The sequence below is a fragment of the Coregonus lavaretus genome (genome assembly GCF_964263955.1).
Source record: "Coregonus lavaretus genome assembly, chromosome: 10".
In the NCBI taxonomy this organism is placed as follows: Eukaryota; Metazoa; Chordata; class Actinopteri; order Salmoniformes; family Salmonidae; genus Coregonus; species Coregonus lavaretus.
Genome location: NC_139997.1, coordinates 8,384,050 through 8,402,755, shown reverse-complemented (window position 1 = coordinate 8,402,755; position 18,706 = coordinate 8,384,050). Strand labels below are relative to the sequence as shown.

General features: G+C 42.6%; 1 protein-coding gene across 4 annotated transcripts; it reads right to left on the bottom strand.

The window, feature by feature from the left end:
- Positions 1 to 3,690: 3,690 nt before the first annotated feature.
- Positions 3,691 to 18,698, bottom strand: LOC311136533 (GTP:AMP phosphotransferase AK3, mitochondrial-like). 4 transcript variants are annotated; one of them, XR_014613873.1, is made up of 6 exons: positions 18,493 to 18,698; positions 12,512 to 12,631; positions 9,664 to 9,836; positions 7,703 to 7,821; positions 4,355 to 4,578; positions 3,774 to 4,165 (listed from the first exon to the last, which is right to left on the bottom strand). XR_014613873.1 is itself a non-coding variant. In XM_084170697.1 (5 exons), the coding sequence occupies exons 1-5, from the start codon at positions 15,143 to 15,145 to the stop codon at positions 4,458 to 4,460; spliced, it is 681 nt and encodes a 226-aa protein (XP_084026823.1). In that variant the 5' UTR covers positions 15,146 to 15,405; the 3' UTR covers positions 3,691 to 4,457. The 4 variants fall into 4 exon arrangements, 2 of the variants coding, with proteins under 2 accessions (XP_084026823.1, XP_084026822.1); XR_014613874.1 differs by lacking the exon at positions 18,493 to 18,698 and adding an exon at positions 14,998 to 15,390; XM_084170697.1 differs by lacking the exon at positions 18,493 to 18,698 and adding an exon at positions 14,998 to 15,405 and having other exon boundaries at positions 3,691 to 4,578.
- Between the last annotated feature and the right edge of the window lie 8 nt (positions 18,699 to 18,706).

The window sequence follows — 18,706 nt, the reverse complement described above, 5'->3', positions numbered from 1 at the left end:
TTGGGTGGAGAAGAGGTTGGGGAATGTTGGTTAGGTGAAAGTGACTTGAAGTGGAATCGTGTAAATTTTTTTTGCATTTCCAACGTCCAGAGGGAGCGTGCGTTCAGCACCACGCGACTGGGGACAAGAACACTGGGTTGGCGTTATGTGTTGAGGAGGGTCCTGAGTGGCGCAGTGGTCTAAGGCACTGCATCGCAGTGCTAACTGTGCCACTAGAGATCCTGGTTCGAATCCAGGCTCTGTCGCAGCCAGCCGCGACCGGGAGACTCATGGGCGGCGCACAATTGGCCCAGCGTCGTCCAGGGTAGGGGAGGGAATGGCCGGCAGGGATGTAGCTCAGTTGATAGAGCATGGCGTTTGCAACGCCAGGGTTGTGGCTTCGATTCCCACGGGGGGCCAGTATAAAAAAAATATGTATTCACTAACTGTAAGTCGCTCTGGATAAGAGCGTCTGCTAAATGACTAAAATGTAAATGTAAAACTGAAGTTGAAGAATCCCGGTGTCTGTGACGCCCGCCGTTTGGTGCGATGCAGACCCGGTGGAGAGCGTGGTAAAACAGAGAATACACTGTCTGTACTACTGAGTTTTGATGCAGTCTTTACCAGATAAAGTCAAGTTAGGATGTGTCAAATACATTACAGTGTTTTAGGTGTCAAACTTATGGTCATGTGGCAGCAGTGTGTAGAAGGGAGATTCCTAGATGTGAGAAGTGTGCAGGAGGATATGAGAGAAAGGAACGTGTAGTATCGGTGGAAAAATTTGAGTAAACTGTAGGGGTACCCATGGTGCCGGAGATCAGAGATGTCTGGTGAGAGAAAGGCAGGTTGCCAGGATCAGAGTAGGGCAGAAGGTGTCGTATGTTGAGGCAGTGAAGAAAGTAGTAGAGGAAGATGGGTCCAGGGTGAGGGATCCTAAGAAGATCCCTATAAGTAGGCCGAGGTCAATAGAGAATGATAGGAATAACGTGCTTCAGTAAGTTTTTTTTTTTTGGCGTTCATGGCCATGATGGTCAATCAGAGGATAGATGTTGTGGTGGCAGTTGAAGAGAAATACTTGGGTGTATGAGATTTTACTGCAGGAAAGTTACAAGATGTTTTGAACGCTGGTGTCCCGTCCTCCCAGGCTGCTGGCCTGCAGTAGGATCAGATGGGGCCAAAGTAATTGAATAGTGATGACGTTTTAATGGTTGCAACTGAATATTTGGAATGTGTTCCTAATGTTTTGTGCACTCAGTGTGTATATTATTTAATTATTACAACTAGGCATCAGCTAATTACAGCTTTTCAAATAAAATCTGTCACTAGCTAGGTTTCTATCCAATTGGCGACAGATTTTCATGTGAATACTCTAGAATCCGCATAAAGTGGTATGTTTCCACCAAATGAACTTGTTGCGGATAAAAATCAGTGCGTGAAGACCGTTTTCAACTCTACCAATAGTTTTGTCACAAAAACTGTTGCGTTAAATAGCAAATGTGCCTACTCTGGTCTTGGCACCTGAGATCTAGCCAACAGCTCGCAGATACAGTGTGGGTAGGCTGTGTGGGTTGGCTATCTACATGATGAGATTATTATGGATAATAGCGAGAATATTTGTATTTGTCAAACAGCAGTCAAGCATCAATCATCATGTCACCAGATTAAAGACCCTTAATATTTATTGAATTTACACCACCCTTCATCATAACTTATTTCATCTGTAGCCTAATAAACTGCATGGTTTTCCGAGTCGTAGTGAGAGAACCACACACCATATCATCGTGTGACTCCAAATTTACAGATATAGCCCCTGGTTCACCCCAGACTTGACTGCCCTTGACCAGCACAAAAACATCCTGTGGCGTACTGCATTAGCATCGAACAGCCCCCGCGATATGCAACTTTTCAGGGAAGTCAGGAACCAATATACACAAGCAGTTAGGAAAGCAAAGGCTAGCTTTTTCAAACAGAAATTAGTATCCTGTAGCACTAACTCCAAAAAGTTTTGGGACACTAAAGTCCATGGAGAATAAGAGCACCTCCTCCCAGCTACCCACTGCACTGAGGCTAGGAATCACTGTCACCACCGATAAATCTACGATAATCGAGAATTTCAATAAGCATCTTGCTACGGCTGGCCATGCTTTCCACCTGGCTACCCCTACCCCAGCCATCAGCTCTGCACCCTCCGCTGCAACTTGCCCATGCCCCCCCCCCCCCCCCACCCCTCCTTCACCCAAATTCAGATAGCTGATGTCCTGAAAGAGCACAAAACATTCTAGAGTTAGCCGCCGAAATTGTCACAACCCCTATTACTAGCCTGTTCAACCTCTCTTTCGTAACGTCTGAGATCCCCAGAGATTGGAAAACTGGCAAGTTAAACAGATCACCGACCATTTCGAATCCCACCGTATCTTCTCCGCTATGCAATCCGGTTTCCGAACTGGTCATGGGTGCACCTCAGCCACGCTCAAGGTCCTAAACGATATAATAACCGCGATCGATAACAGACAGTACTGTGCAGCCGTCTTCATCGACCTGGCCAAGGCTTTTGACTCTGTCAATCACTGCATTCTTATTGGCAGACTAAATAGCCTTGGTTTCTCAAATGACTGCCTCGCCTGGTTCACCAACTACTTCTCAGATAGAGTTCAATGTGTCATATCGGAGGGCCTGTTGTCTGGACCTCTGGCAGTCTCTATGGGGGTGCCACAGGGTTCAAATCTCGGGCCGACTCTATTCTCTGTGTATATCAATGATGTCACTCTCAGATCCACCTCTACGCAGACGACACCATTTTGTATACATCTGGCCCTACATTGGACACTGTGTTAACAATCCTACCGATCCTTGACATTGGCGATGTCATTTACAAAATAGCTTCCAAAACTACTCAGCAAATTGGATGTAGTCTATCACAGTGCCATCCGTTTTGTCACCAAAGCCCCATATACTACCCACCATTGTGACCTGTACGCTCTCGTTGGCTGGCCCTCACTACATATTCGTCACCAAACCCACTGGCTCCAGGTCATCTATAAATCACTTCTAGGCAAATCCCCGCCTTATCTTAGCTCATTGGTCACCATAGCAACACCCACCCGTAGTATGCGTTCCAGCAGGTATATCTCACTGGTCATCCCCAAAGCCAACACCTCCTTTGGCCGCCATTCCTTCCAGTTCTCTGCTGCAAATGACTGGAACGAACTGCAAACATCTCTGAAGCTGGAGATACTTATCTCCCTCACTAACTTTAAGCATCAGTTGTCAGAGCAGCTTACCCATCACTGCACCTGTACACAGCCCATCTGTAATTAGCCCACCCAACTACCTCATCCCCATATTGTTATTTATTTTCCTCATTGGCACCCCAGTATCTCCATTTGCACACCATCTTCTGCACATCTCACTCCAGTGTCAATACTAAATTGTAATTATTTTGCACTATGGCCTATTTATTGCCTTACCTACATAACTTACTACATTTGCACACACTGTATATAGATTTTCTATTGTGTTATTGACTGTACGTTTTGTTTATTCCATATGTAACTCTGTTGTTGTTTTTATCGCACTGCTTGGCTTTATCTTGGTCGCAGTTGTAAATTAGAACTTGTTCTCAACTGGCTTACCTGGTTAAATAAAAGGTGAAATAAATATTTAAAAAAATATATATCAATATTTGCTCATAAAAGGCATTTCCACCATTTACCCCATAATTAATTTTACTGACACAAAAAGATCCCACCATGTAGAACAAACAAATTATCTAAATTTCACTGAAACGTCTGGTTTCCATCACAGCTGTCGTGATAATTTAAAAAAAATATGATATGACTTTACTCACATAAAAACTGGATGTTAACGTGGGTACTGTGATAACTTAATAGCCTGTCACCCAAGTTAATATTGCTACATTTCACTTTAACCATGCTAACAATTTAAAATGGTGACAAATGTTTCACTACAATCAGTGTGGTCAGTCATAAAATCAGATTTTTTTTTTTAATGTATTAATCGCATGGTGATTCACATTTATCATTTAAAAACTACTACATGATAAAGTATACAGTCAACAACAGGCACTTGGCCCTACAAACATAATAATATAACGGCACTTTACCCTCAAGTCCTGTCCTGTCCACACACAGAGAGACCAAGGACCGCTAGTTACATTTGGAATAGCCTGGTCCCAGATCTGTTTGTGCTGTCTTGCCGACTCCTACGATCGATGTTTAACTTGACAGTGACCATAGGAGTTGGTAAGACAGCATAAACAAATCTGGGATCAGGCTACATATGGAATGAATAGAGCTAGAATGTGACATATTGGTTTAACAAGTGGTCCTCATCCAGCTATGTTGTAGTTCGTGGCATGGTCTTATATAGGCACAGAGATACTGCTACGGTTTGGACCGAAGAGTTGAGTCCCATTTAAGTTTTGGTAAACTGATCCTTCCTTTTCCATAGAGTGGATTCTAGGCTTTCCCAACAACATTTTCATTTTGGGAGAAGAGTGTTTCGGACAGAAATGCCTGAATGTGAGGCCAGATCTTGTTGGTTTCCGTTCCTGAGAATGTCTCCAACATCCCTTTGCTCCTGTTGGTAGAAACAGACATTAGTACCTCATGACGGTTATCATAATAAACAGGGTCATGTTCAGTAGGTAATACAAATGCAAATTAATTACTTAAAAATCATACAATGTGATTTTCTGGATTTTTGTTTTAGATTCCGTCTCTCACAGTTGAAGTGTACCTATGATAAAAATTACAGACCTCTACATACTTTGTAAGTAGGAAAACCTGCAAAATCGGCAGTGTATCAAATACTTGTTCTCCCCACGGTATGTATATACACTCAGCAAAAAAAGAAACGTCCCTCTTTCAGGACCGTCTTTCAAAGATAATTAGTAAAAATCAAAATAACTTCACAGATCTTCATTGTATAGGGTTTAAACATAGTTTCCCATGCTTGTTCAATGAACCATAAAACAATTAATGAACATGCACCTGTGGAACGGTCATTAAGACACTAACAGCTTACAGACGGTAGGCAATTAAGGTCACAGTTACGAAAACTTAGGACACTAAAGAGGCCTTTCTACTGACTCTGAAAAACACCAAAAGAAAGATGCCCAGGGTCCCTGCTCATCTGCGTGAACGTGCCTTAGGCATGCTGCAAGGAGGCATGAGGACTGCAGATGTGGCCAGGGCAATAAATTGCAATGTCTGTACTGTGAGACGCCTAAGACAGAGCTACAGGGAGACAGGACGGACAGCTGATCGTCCTCACAGTGGCAGACCACGTGTAACAACAGCTGCACAGGATCAGTACATCCGAACATCACACCTGCGGGACAGGTACAGGATGGCAACAACAACTGCCCGAGTTACACCAGGAACGCACAATCCCTCCATCAGTGCTCAGACTGTCCGCAATAGGCTGAGAGAGGCTGGACTGAGGGATTGTAGGCCTGTTGTAAGGCAGGTCCTCACCAGACATCACCGGCAACAACGTTGCCTATGGGCACAAACCCACCATCGCTGAACCAGACAGGACTGGCAAAAAGTGCTCTTCACTGACGAGTCGCTGTTTCGTCTCACCAGGGGTGATGGTCGTATTCGCGTTTATCGTCGAATGAAATGAGCGTTACACCGAGGCCTGTACTCTGGTGCGGGATCGATTTGGAGGTGGAGGGTCCGTCATGGTCTGGGGCGGTGTGTCACAGCATCATCGGACTGAGCTTGTTGTCATCGCAGGCAATCTCAACGCTGTGCGTTACAGGGAAGACATCCTCCTCCCTCATGTGGTCACGTCTGTGGAACTTGTTCAGTTTGTCTCAGTTGTTGAAATTAGTTATGGTCATACAAATATTTACACATGTTAAGTTTGCTGAAAATAAACGCAGTTGACAGTGAGAGGACGTTTCTTTTTTTGCTGAGTTTATATATACACTACCAGTCAAAAGTTTGGACACCTACTCATTCCAGGGTTTTTCTTTATTTTTACAATTTTTTACATTGTAGAATAATAGTGAAGACATCAAAACTATGAAATAACACATGGAATCATGTAGTAACCAAAAAAGTGTTAAACAAATCAAAATATATTTGAGATTCTTCAAATAGCCACCCTTTGCCTTGATGACATCTTTGCACACGCTTGGCATTCTCTCAACCAGCTTCATGAGGTAGTCATCTGGAATGCATTTCAATTAACAGGTGTGCCTTCTTAAAAGTTAATTTGTGGAATTTATTTCCTTCTTAATGCGTTTGAGCTAATCAGTTGTGTTGTGACAAGGTAGGGGAGTATGCAGAAGATAGCCCTATTTGGTAAAAGACCAAGTCCATATTATGGCAAGAACAGCTCAAATAAGCAAAGAGAAACGACAGTCCATCATTACTTTAAGACATGAAGGTCAGTCAATACGGAACATTTCAAGAACTTTGAAAGTTTCTTCAAGTGCAGTCGCAAAAACCATCAAGCCCTATGATGAAACTGGCTCTCATGAGGACCGCCACAGGAATGGAAGACCCAGAGTTACCTCTGCTGCAGAGGATAAGTTCATTAAGTGTTACCAGCCTCAGAAATTGCAGCCCAAATAAATGCTTCACAGAGTTCAAGTCACAGACACATCTCAACATCAACTGTTCAGAAGAAATTGCGTGAATCAGGCCTTCATGGTTAAATTGCTGCAAATAAACCACTATTAAAGGACACCTCTGTAGCTTAATTGGTAGAGCATGGCGCTTGTAACGCCAGGGTAGTGGGTTCGATCCCCGGGACCACCCATACGTAAAAATGTATGCACACATGACTGTAAGTCGCTTTGGATAAAAGCGTCTGCTAAATGGCTTATTATTATTATTATTATTATTATAATAAAGGACACCAATAAGAAGAAGAGACCTGCTTGGGCCAAGAAACACGAGCAATGGACATTAGACCGGTGGAAATGTGTCCTTTGGTCTGGAGTCCAAATTGGAGATTTTTGGTTCCAACCGCAGTGTCTTTGTGAGACGCGGTGTGGGTGAACGGATGATCTCTGCATGTGCAGTTCCCACCGTAAAGCATGGAGGAGGAGGTGTTATGGTGTGTGGGGGTGCTTTGCTGGTGACACTGTGATTTATTTAGAAGGCACACTTAACCAGCATGGCTACCACAGCATTCTGCAGCGATACGCCATCCCATCTGGTTTGGGCTTAGTGGGACTATCATTTGTTTTTCAACAGGACAATGACCCAACACACCTCCAGACTGTGTAAGGACTATTTTACCAAGAAGGAGTGATGGAGTGCTGCATCAGATGACCTGGCCTCCACAATCCCCCGAACTCAACCCAATTGAGATGGTTTGGGATGAGTCGGACGGCAGAGTGAAGGAAAAGTAGCCAACAAGTGCTCAGCATATGTGGGAACTCCTTCAAGACTGTTGGAAAGGCAATCCAGGTGAAGCTGGCTGAGAGAATGCCAAGAGTGTGCAAAAGCTGTAATCAAGGCAAAGGGTGGCTATTTCAAGAATCTCAAATATAACATATTTTGATTTGTTTAACACTTTTTTGGGTTACTACATGATTCCATATGTGTTATTTCATAGTTTTGATGTCTTCACTATTATTCTACAATGTAGAAAATATTAAAAATAAAGAAAAACCCTTGAATGAGTAGGTGTGTCCAAACCTTTGACTGGTACTGTGTATAGTTCAGGTTTGGGACTCTACCTGTAGTACTCTAACACGGGTTGGGTCTGGTTCTCGTAGGACTTTAGCCTCCTGGTGATGGTCTCTGGTCTGTCATCATCTCTCTGAATCAGAGGCTCTCCAGTGACGTCATCAAGGCCCTGTAGGCAGGAGGGCAAACCAAAACAGACCAAGCAGTGAGTGTGTTAAGATATGACATTTAAAGATGCTTTTATCCAAAGCAATTGACAATTGTGCGTGCATACATTTCCGTATAGGTGGCACCAGCAGGAATCAAACCCACGGTACTGGCATTGCTAGCGTCTTACGAACTCAGCTACACTGAGGTATATTGGACGATTTAGTAATCCGACATAGTGGTATGGTATGTGGGGGAACTGAATGTTCAAGCAGAAACCTGTATGGTTAGTAGAAAACAATGGCCTATGATGACCTTGTCTTAGGTGACGTAGAAAGCAAACGTGAACAGACGAGAGAGAGAGAGAGAGAGAGAGAGAGAGAGAGAGAGAGAGAGAGAGAGAGAGAGAGTATATACACCTCCCTCCCAGACCATGCAGCCTCTGAAATGCAAAGATTAGTAAGAAGCTGTAATCTACTGAAGTTTCATCCTGTTTGCACAATTCACGTGAAAAGCTGCTTTTTGACGACATTTGCACCTCTATTGTATGAAACACTGGTCCTCTCAGTCTCAACAAGTCGGAATACAAACACTAGGTAAATGTTTAGCCTGAAATGTCTAACTATTCACATTGCATTCAACCTCCTACCAGCATGTTTGTAATCGCAAAAAACAACACTGGGGGCGGCAGGTGGCTTAGTGGGTAAGAGCGTTGTGCCAGTAACCGAAAGGTCACTGGTTCTAATCCCCGAGCTGACTAGGTGCAAAATCTGTCGATGTGCCCTTAAGCAAGGCACTTAACCCTAATTGCTCATGTAAGTCGCTCTGGATAAGAGCGTCTGCTAAATGACTAAAATGTAAAATGTAAAATATAATGCACAGGCACACAATGCATATGGTCTAAAAGAGTAGAGCACAGAAAGCTGGGAGTGGTGAGGGAGATTTCATTCAGTGTTCTTTTCATGTTCAAGAACCCTAGAGAGTAACTCACAACATTTCCCCTGGCACTGTCTTTTTACACTACTAACAATCTGACCTGGGTTCAAATACTATTTGAAATCGTAACGCTTTGAGCATGTGCCTTAGCCTGTTTGGAGTGCCAGGTGGGCAGGGTTTGCAATTTATGGATTTTTCTATTGGTTCCATTGTGCTAGGCAAGCTCAATCAAACACAGCTAAAGTATTTGAAATGATTCAAAATAGTATTTGAACCCAGGTCAGCTAAAAATGGCTTGTTTGCTCCAGTTTAATTGCTTGGATGAGAGCAAAGGTCCCCACTTGGATTGCCACAGCAAACAAATGCCACCCTGGATAAGTTCGGAAATGGCACCCTATCCCCTGTATAGGCCATAGGGATCTGGTCAAAAGTAGTGCACTATATAGGGAATAGGATGCACACTTGTTTTATCTGTCTAATCCCTTAATCTGTCTCTCTCTCCTCTAAATCTCTCCAGGTCCCAGGGAGACGCAGTCTGTGCCCTACTTTAACGTTCCAGGAAATACCCATATTTTGATAACATGACTTGTAAGGGAGACAGGCGCTGTCAGGTGGTTGCATGGTGAATTAGGGAGCTTTTAAAGAGCAGCTTAATATTCAGCTAAAGCTAGCTGACGACAAGATCAACTGTGTGGTGGGAGAGATGGAACAATAAAACAGTCTTATCACATCGTTTTAAAATATCCACACAGTGTATAAGTGTGTTGTTACTATCCTGTCATATGGTTATTACATGTGTAATAACATTCTAATGATGTTGTAATAAGGCCTGTGTAAAACTTGGCCACATACATTTGGAGCAGAAGCTTCAGTATAGCTCAGTAGTATCTAGCCCGTCAAATACATCCGAGACTCAGACTATACTTACAGATATCTTGGGTGGGTTGAAGTCGATGTTGTAGACGCGTCCGCTGGGGAGGTGCAGCCAGCGAGAGGTCAGTCTCTGTTTGATGGTCTGGAAAGGAATGTCCAGGTTGATGACTCTGTCCACACTGCACACGCCGTCTAGAGTCTCCGCCTGAGCCAAGGTGCGGGGGTACCCTGCCAGACAGAAGAGACCAGTCGTAACCATAGAGATTTTTAATACACTAGAGTGGTTGAAGTTATAGACCTTCATAGCTCGAGAATGTCCATTCTAGAGTTCTATGTTCACAATCTTCACAAGGGGGAACCCTGACAGGAAAGGATAGGCCCAGAGTCAGGCTCTTTTCCAATTCATCTTTCCGCGATTCTTCTCATCTCTCCTCGCCTCCTTCTCAACTGTATAGTTGGAGAAGGTCCAAGGTCCCTTCCCTCGTACCTTCTTCTCCAATGCGTTTCAAGTTCCTTGGTGTCCACATCACCAACAAACTTTCATGGTCCAAACACACCAAGACAGTCGTGAAGATGGCACGACAACACCTTTCCCCCTCAGGAGACTAAAAAGATTTGGCATGGGTCCCCAGAACCTCAAAAAGTTATACAGCTGCACCATCGAGAGCATCCTGACCGGTTGCATCACCGCCTGGTATGGCAACTGCTTGGCATCCGACCGTAAGGCGCTACAGAGGGTAGTGCGTACGGCCCTGTTTATTATCTATGCATAGTCACTTTACCCCTACCTACATGAATATAGCCTCATTATTGTGTTATTTTTTATTATTTTTTACTTACGTTTATTTAATAGATATTTTCTTAACTATTTATTGAACTGCATTGTTGGTTAAGGGCTTGTAAGTAAGCATTTCACGGTAAGGTCTACACCTGTTGTATTCAGCGCATATTGATTTGTTTGAGAAGGAGACGAAGAGATGGGATAAGAGAAAGTAGGCGAGGAATCATGGAAAGATGAATTGAGAAAACCCCAGCTCAAGTGTCACTCTCCAACAGCACCCTGGAGAGGTGCGCTAGGGAATGGACAAGAGCAATATTTTGCCTCCCTGCCTTTGACAAAGTGGGCACTGCTTATCATAGGGCGGCATCAGATCTCACCTAAAAAGCCCATATGCCACTGGTTCAGAGAAATTGTCATTAGTTTTGGGCAGAATTATGTGAGGTTTTATGTGTTGTTGGAGGTGTGTCTCGGTCAGTTTAGCTCAGGAAAATGCTGCCCTCCTCAATCTGCAGCCATAGGCTGCCGCCATAGGCTGCCGCCTAATCCTGCCTAATGAGCGGGCCGGCCCTGGACACAGAGACAAAAATGGTATCCAATAGTTCATCTGACTATGGGGTAGTAAATGAAGGGCCTCATTGCCAAAATCCGCGAAGTATCCCTTTAACATGATGCATGCATGACTGTACTATTTGCCTTTATCTCCCACTTTGACAGCTATTTTGAAATGGAAAACCGCCTTGGGCCAGGATGAACACAAATTGATCTGATAGTCCATCTGCCTTAGTGGTCTAAGGTTATTTAACCCTTTAAGAGCCATTTTCATAAATATTAGATTTTTCCCACAAAAGAGAATACATCTATCATCTATAAATACATTACAAAGTTATAATAAATAGTATGAAAGCTATCAAGACGTATTCAATGTAGACATTTCCAAAGCGTATTCCTACTCACCTGAAGGTTTATGGCGTGTATGCCTTTTTACTTTAAGTAAAGAGTGACCCATTTTAAATGTTATATTGTTTTTGTGATCTCTGGGTGATGTTCTATCGATTCCCTGGGTCATTTCATGTTTTCATGTGTATCTGAGCTATTGCCGTTCAAGCAGGCAGAAATTCGGACGGTATGGCGTGGCATTGCGATAAAGGCGCTCTCACTACAATGGGAGTTAATAGGAATACGACTTTAAGATCGCGAAAACGTCTATCATACATGGCAGATTTCAATACTGGCCGATGTCATAACGCGGGAGGTTGTCTTCTCGCGAATGAGCCATTGATCATTTTTTGCGATATTCCTACACGCCAGAAATGTTTCATTTAACAGAGGGTCTAACTTTTAGAGCTAACTAGCTACTTGACATGGTGATATTGACTTTGGTATTATTGTGTGTAGCTACGTTTGCTAGCTAGCCAGCCAGCCCAGAGAGAGAGCATTGCATTGTGGTTTTTGTAGTCGACTTGAGCTGCAACGGAATTCCACAATGATTTTCACGTTGCTACCAACCTTATTATAACGACAAAATGAAGCATTTGTTGACAAAAAATATTGTTCTCACACTGTAAATTATATGAATGAGTGGTTTTGGGTAAATTTTTCCTTTAAGCCAGGCTAATGGCTAGAGAGTCGGCTGGTGGAGGAGACTGTTGGCGTGCCTAAATATGAGTAGCTTAATGAGCGGTGTGTGTGTGTGTGTGTGTGTGTGTGTGTGTGTGTGTGTGTGTGCGCGCGCGCAAAGACCAATAGCTTAATGAGTGCAGGTGCTGTTTACTGTTCAGCAGCAAGCTGTTCCAAGTAATGTAAATGTTTCTTAAAAACACATCCAAAGCATATTCCTACTCACTTGAAGGTGTCTGGAGTGTACTGAATGCCTTTTAAAACATATGCCTATTGCCTTGTCTATGCCTATAAATGGTGCAATGCCTATAAATGGTGTGCCTAAAGATGAGTAACGGGTGGCCTGGCTGGTCTAGCGGTAATGCTGCAGCCTCCGGCACACACGTCATCGTTTAAGTCCGACCTATACTGCCCTTTGATACAACCTTTCTATCTTTCCCCATTGTCATCCTCTTGCTCTCTCTCTGTTGGTGTAATGAGTGTGGTGCAGGTGCTTACTGCTTACCGTCCAGCAGCCAGCTGCTCTGCTCTATGCTCCTCATCTCTGTTAGGATGAGACGGGAGATTATGTCATCGGGTACCAGCTGACCCTGGTCGATGCATGACTTCATCAGAAGACCCAGCTCTGCAAGAGTCACGGTGGAACATAAAGCTCAGAGCTGTCATCTTTAGTTTTTAAACATGTACACATTATGCACTTAAATCAGAAGACCCAGCTCTGCCAGGAGAGGAGACAGAATAACACAAGGATCAGAGCTGTGATCTTTACTATTTATTCTCTCAGAAGACCCAGTTCTGGAAGGATAAAAAACAAAGCTGTCATATATATTTCCCTGCTCTGCCAGAAGAAGAGATACAGGAACACAAACAGCTCAGATCTGTCATCTTTATTATATATTCTCTAGTGAGAACATATTCTACCAAATATTATCCTTTCCAGAATACATTAAAGAAAAAAACATCCTGAATCTTTACCAAGTCGAGAAAAGAGAGACAAAATCACCCAAATGGATTACGATATGTACTCAGAGTATATTTCTAATAGGTTTCGAAATACTTTTGTAGATTATTTCCTTTTCAGGCCAGAATCCCCCCCCCTCCCCTCATATTAAGGATCTACAATTTATGTTCTGGGAGGCTCACAGGGATATTGGTATCCACAGTACTCCACCAATTGTATATTTTTCAACTGAATACTTCATGTATTGTTCAGAAAGTATTATTTCTTTTTTTTTTTTTACATAAATGCACTGTAATTTAAGCTTTAAAACTGCCGAAGTCATAGTAACTCCTTGTATGCTATTTTTTTTATCTCACTCGAGTTGTGTTCTGATTATGAAGGGGTCCCTGATTAATTTGCTATCACAAAAGGGGTCCCCGGCACCAAAAAGTTTGAGTCTTTGTCTGACTCCAACAGCAGAAAGGAATTTGTGTAACAGTCGGAGGAGGCGGCTGTGCAGGCCAGGGCCATAGAAGGAGCAGCATAGGTATACTAGCCTACTGTGCTCAGTGGCGCTCATCTCAGGCTAGAACAAATAAGCTGCACACTAGACTGAAAAAAATACAGGCTTGCATTCTTTTAACTATTGCATTCTTTGAGGACTTGGCACATGGCTTGCTGTGTGCCAAGTGTGTACATACTTACAAAATGTACTATTAAACTGATAACTAGATCACAGATTGTATGGGCAATAAAACTAAGTATTCTCGTCATGTTTTCATGTGGGTGTTCAGAAATAACTTTATAGTCCTTAATGTGTTTCATATCATTCCAGTGTGAAAAAAAGGAGCAAGGGGAAGTGGGAACAAAGTCCTTGAATGTCAGTTGTCTGCTATAGGCTACTCCTCAGTTTATGATGGTCTTCACATCTGATGGGACTTCAGTCAAGGTAAAAGCTGGAGCAGTGTGATAACAAGTTGCAGTTACATACAGAACCACATGACCTTCACTGTAGAAAGCTCAGGTGGCAGGTGATTCAGATATCAGGTTACCTGTGCACAGGTCTACTATAGCTGTAGATCTGCTGTATAATAGAGGTGTGTAAATTGTTTCAAAATAAAACATTCTTTCCACTCAATAATATGAGAGCGAGGTCTTGTCAGCTCTCCAAACTAGTCAAGCTCGACCTTATTGCAGCAAGATAATAATATGAACTGGACTTAACTGAACTGTTTCTATTATCATAGTCAGACCAGAAACACACTTTTGGCTACTGTAGGGGAGTATTTTGTTTGCAAGGTATAGGTATATTACCATCTCTGTAATAGTTGTCAAGAGCAACTTCAACAAAACAACAACTAGTTAGACAGAAAATCCAGATGTTTAGGTCAGGGGTCATTAGAAAGTAAACTTTTTAAACTCTTGATCTGTATCTTTCTCCCCAGGAGAGTAGGACAATGAGCAACCACCATCGTCGTTTTCAGGACATCGCATGCTTCATTGCATCATCTTGTGGATAACAATTTGTTTATTCTCTCTGTTACATTTTGTGCATAACATCCCAAATAATCTGATTGCATCCCACATTTTCATATTCATTTTGGTTTATGAATGATTATTTGACAATATGAATATCACACATACAATTTACCCACGGGCACACACTGGTTGAATCAACGTTGTTTCCACGTAATTTTACGTTGAACCAACGCGGAATAGACGTTGAATTGATGTCTGTGGGTCAGCACATGGTACTGGTAGCAACATCAATGCTATCTAATGTGTCAACTGCTGCTGTTCATGCATGACAAACACCTAACACAAGCAAGTGGGAACAATCTGACTACTTCGAAGAAACTGACTAGTATGAAAATGTATGCACTCACTAACTGTAAGTCGCTCTGGATAAGAGCGTCTGCTAAATGACTAAAATGTAAATGTAGACAATGCATTACTTCAAATTCTGCTTAATTTAATCTTCAACCATACCAGCCATTTCCATTATCTGCGTATGTGGAGAGGTTTAGAACTGCACCCTGATCTAATTTTACCTGTTTTGGCTTTAATGTTGGCCCTCAAAAGGTCCCCACTTGAAAGATGCGTTAATCCGAAACGTTTTACTATGCGCCCCGACACTGTGCCCTTCCCGGAGCCCGGAGGTCCCATGATAACCGTCCGGAATATCCTTTTTAGAACCATTTTCCAATGTTATTGTTGTAACCAGCACGTCCTTCCCATAAAACTGTTCTTTGTGCGTTTAGACAAGAGAACTTCTGTTCAAGCGGAATTCTGGTGTCCAAACCTATCCACTGTGTGCAAGAGTGCAATCGCCTACAGTGGGCGACTCCTGTAGCAATCCTAGCTTGGCTCTTGAAATCCTCAATTTGACGCGGATAGAGAAGGAGGAAGAAGTTCTTAACGAGAAAACTGCTTCGGCTCGCTGCACGGTGAGGACACGTGAGGACGCTCGCATCCACACAGCCCCAAGTCTAACGACGTCAGGAATAATAGCGCACTCTGGCGGACGTTGGGGCTGACATCCACCAAGACGTGCGATAATAAAACACCCGACATAAAAACACCCGACATAAAAAAAAAAATCATAATATCATGGTAGGAAATGTGCCCTGTTCATTGTATAACACACTTTTATGTAATTCGTATGGTGCCTGGGTTAAATAGAAAAGCTTGTTGGCAAGTGTTAATACTGCCTGGCTGGCTGCATATTAATCCCTCATCATACTTCATTTTCGTAAACTGTACATTGGATTTTCTGACACCGGGAAGGTGCGCAGTAGACTGTATTCCGTTACAGAGCTGGCTGTAGTAGCCTAATCCCCATCACAATTTCCCCGATATCTGTGCATGTGGTGAAATACGAGTTTTTTTTTTGCCTACTCTGTAGTAATTAATAATAATACCCTTTGCCCAAGATATGCACCACATGTTTTTCTGTTGTTTAGTGTTTTCTACTGTCCACCCTAGATAAGGGTAGGCTACGTTATTTCTTTGCATTTATAGCCTTCTATTTTGACCAAAATAGTCGTAGGCCTATTGTTCTTTAGTCATAGTGTTCTTAGTTTAAATTTGTGTTGCTGTTCTGGTCCATTAGTGTTCTGTATTTTGTCATGTTTTATGTTTTGTGTGGACCCCAAGAAGAATAGCTGCTGCTTCAGCTACTGAGGATCCGAATAAAAATCACAATAAAATAAAATACCATTTGGAGAGAATGGGTTTTATCGAGCTATGTCCACATGCTTCCCAGCAGAAACAGTTCAGAAGAGTCCCTGCATATATTATGACGACATTTTGTGACGTTTTGTTCGTCGGTAAGGGTTTTTTCGGCTGTTCTGGCACACAACATTTTTTCTCGACACCAGCCGAAATTCGGGAGCCGAAGTGTACGCCCCTTCGTCAATGATTGGTCAAATGTAGATATTCTTCAATAAAGTCTTTGTTGTCATTCAACAAGAGACAACTTGTTTTCATGCATGTGGGTATGTTCAAGTCAGCAAGTGAAATTGGGGGAGGTGCGTCTATAATCGCCGGAAGTCGGGCACGGTAGTGATTCTCCAACTGCAAGGGTCATACCAACACGGCAGTGTCAACATAGCTGCATTGTTTATTAAAGTTTTTCTGTATAAATGTCGAAATAAACTTTTCTATAGGCTACCCCCATATCCCACACGCACAAACTGAAAACATAACATTTGTAGGCTACAATTAATTGAGGTCTCAAATATCACTTTCATTTGTGTCCCCTGTAGTTTAAAAGCAGCAAAGTTGGTTCCTGTTTCAGTCAAGTCTTTGGCCAGGTTTGTGTGATTGGTTGACCAAAAAGTGCCTCATACAATAGTCCTGCACAGGGAATGTGTCATAATAACAGATAAAACCTTAGTGGTAAAACCAGGTAATGGTTCCAATAGTTTTTTCACCATTAATTTTTGCGTCTGGGATTTTAGAACTACTTCATATAAGGTCTGTGTTTCATGTAGGCTTACCCTGGCGTGAAGTTTTGATAACCGTGTAATTCTCTCTCGGACAAGGTGAGTTTGATCAATATATTTGCCTCAATTTACTCTAAAAAATGCAAAATGCTAATTAGCAACAGATTAGACCTCAGCAAGAATAGAAATTCCTGCAGGAATCTCCTACACGTCATCTCTAGCCGACACTGTCAGCTACCATTCACCAGCACGATCAGAGACCTTCTGTGTCCATTCCATGAACTTCTTATGTCCCCTTTCTCTGTTTTAGCTAGCCACTGACTACACTTTAGCTAGCTAGTTAGCAGAGCAGTAGATTAAAACATGTTTTGTTTTACTTAGCCTAGATAATAGTTTGTACAGTATGTCGACTTCGCTGTCTATTTCAGACCTTATGGCATTTCAAGGATGAGCATAAGAGCATTAAAAGGGGAGAAGACCGCTATAAGTCTGGCCATGTGGAAAAGTACAGCTATAGTGAGGGGCAATTTACCGGTTTGGTCAGGGTCAGCATGAGGGATAAAGTTTATCCTGTTTCGGTGAGTGGAGGCTCAGTGGAGGCTCCTCAGAGGAGGAAGGGGAGGACCATCCTTCTCAGTGAATTTCATAAAAATAGTGAAACATTTCCAAAGTTATCCTTTTTAGATAAAACTATACAAAATATATTCACGTCACCAAATAATTCATTAAAACAGTAGCCTCAACAGCACTCTGTAGGGTAGCACCATGGTGTAGCCAGAGGACAGCTAGCTTCTGTCCTCCTCTGGGTACATTCACTTCAATACAAAACCTAGGAGGCTCACGGTTCTCACCCCCTTCCATAGACTTACACAGTAATTATGACAACTTCCGGAGGATGTCCTCCAACCTATCAGAGCTCTTGCAGCATGAACTGACATGTTGTCCACCCAATCAAAGGATCAGAGAATGAATCTAGTACTGAAAGCATAAGCTACAAATAGCTAGCACTGCAATGCATAAAATGAGGTGAGTAGTTGACTCAAAGAGAGCAGTGGATGGTGAAAAAACGATTGGAACCATTTCTGGGTTTTACCGCTAGTTTTTATGGGTATTAGGACTCAAACTGTGGTACTCAATGCATGTGATGGCTGCATGGCGCAGTTCGTGAGAAGCGACTTGAAGGCGATTTCATAAAAAACTGCATGCAGTTAACATATTTTGTGCTTTCAAGACAACTGGGAACTCTGAAAAAAACCTCTGTCAAATTATGATGTCAGGTGATCTTCAGGTCATAAAGTCAGAGCCATAGAAAGACTTGGAATTCCAAGTTGGATGACCTTTCAAAACGACTTTCCCAGTCGGAACTTGTTTTTTTCCCTGAGTTCCCAGTTGTATTGAACGCAGTGAAGTCAGAAGTCAGAAGTCTGAGATTTCCGAGTTCCCAGTTGTTTTGAAAGCGGCAGTAGCCTAGTGGCAAGTGGGACCATTTTTATAAACATAATGCAACACACTTTGAAGAAGTGACAAAAGTGATCCGCTCGAACGCGCCCAATGATTTAGGCTACATCAATTAATGAACAATTGCTGATATTTACTTACCCACGGCACGTTCAACAGGTTTCTCAACATTGTGAGAAAGCATTTCTGTCACAGTGTGAGCAGCGTGTGGATGGTGAAACTGAGCGCTATGCTGTTTGATAAAGCCTATGCTCGGATAAAATAATGATAATAAAGCAGCGTTGGAGCGCCATCTGGAGAAATACTCCTTCAACCCTTTCATATACGCTTCAATCTCTTGCTTTTGGCTTGTCAC

Excerpts from the sequence above, each read along its gene's own strand:
- LOC311136533 (XM_084170696.1), bottom strand. The coding sequence starts at position 18,673 with ATGAAAGGGTTGAAGGAGTATTTCTCCAGATGGCGCTCCAACGCTGCT. Across the intron at positions 12,632-18,492 it reads ACCTGTTGAACGTGCCGTGG|AGCTGGGTCTTCTGATGAAG; the intron begins GTAAGTAAATAT and ends TGACTCTTGCAG. Across the intron at positions 7,822-9,663 it reads TCAACCCACCCAAGATATCT|GGCCTTGATGACGTCACTGG; the intron begins GTAAGTATAGTC and ends TCCTGCCTACAG.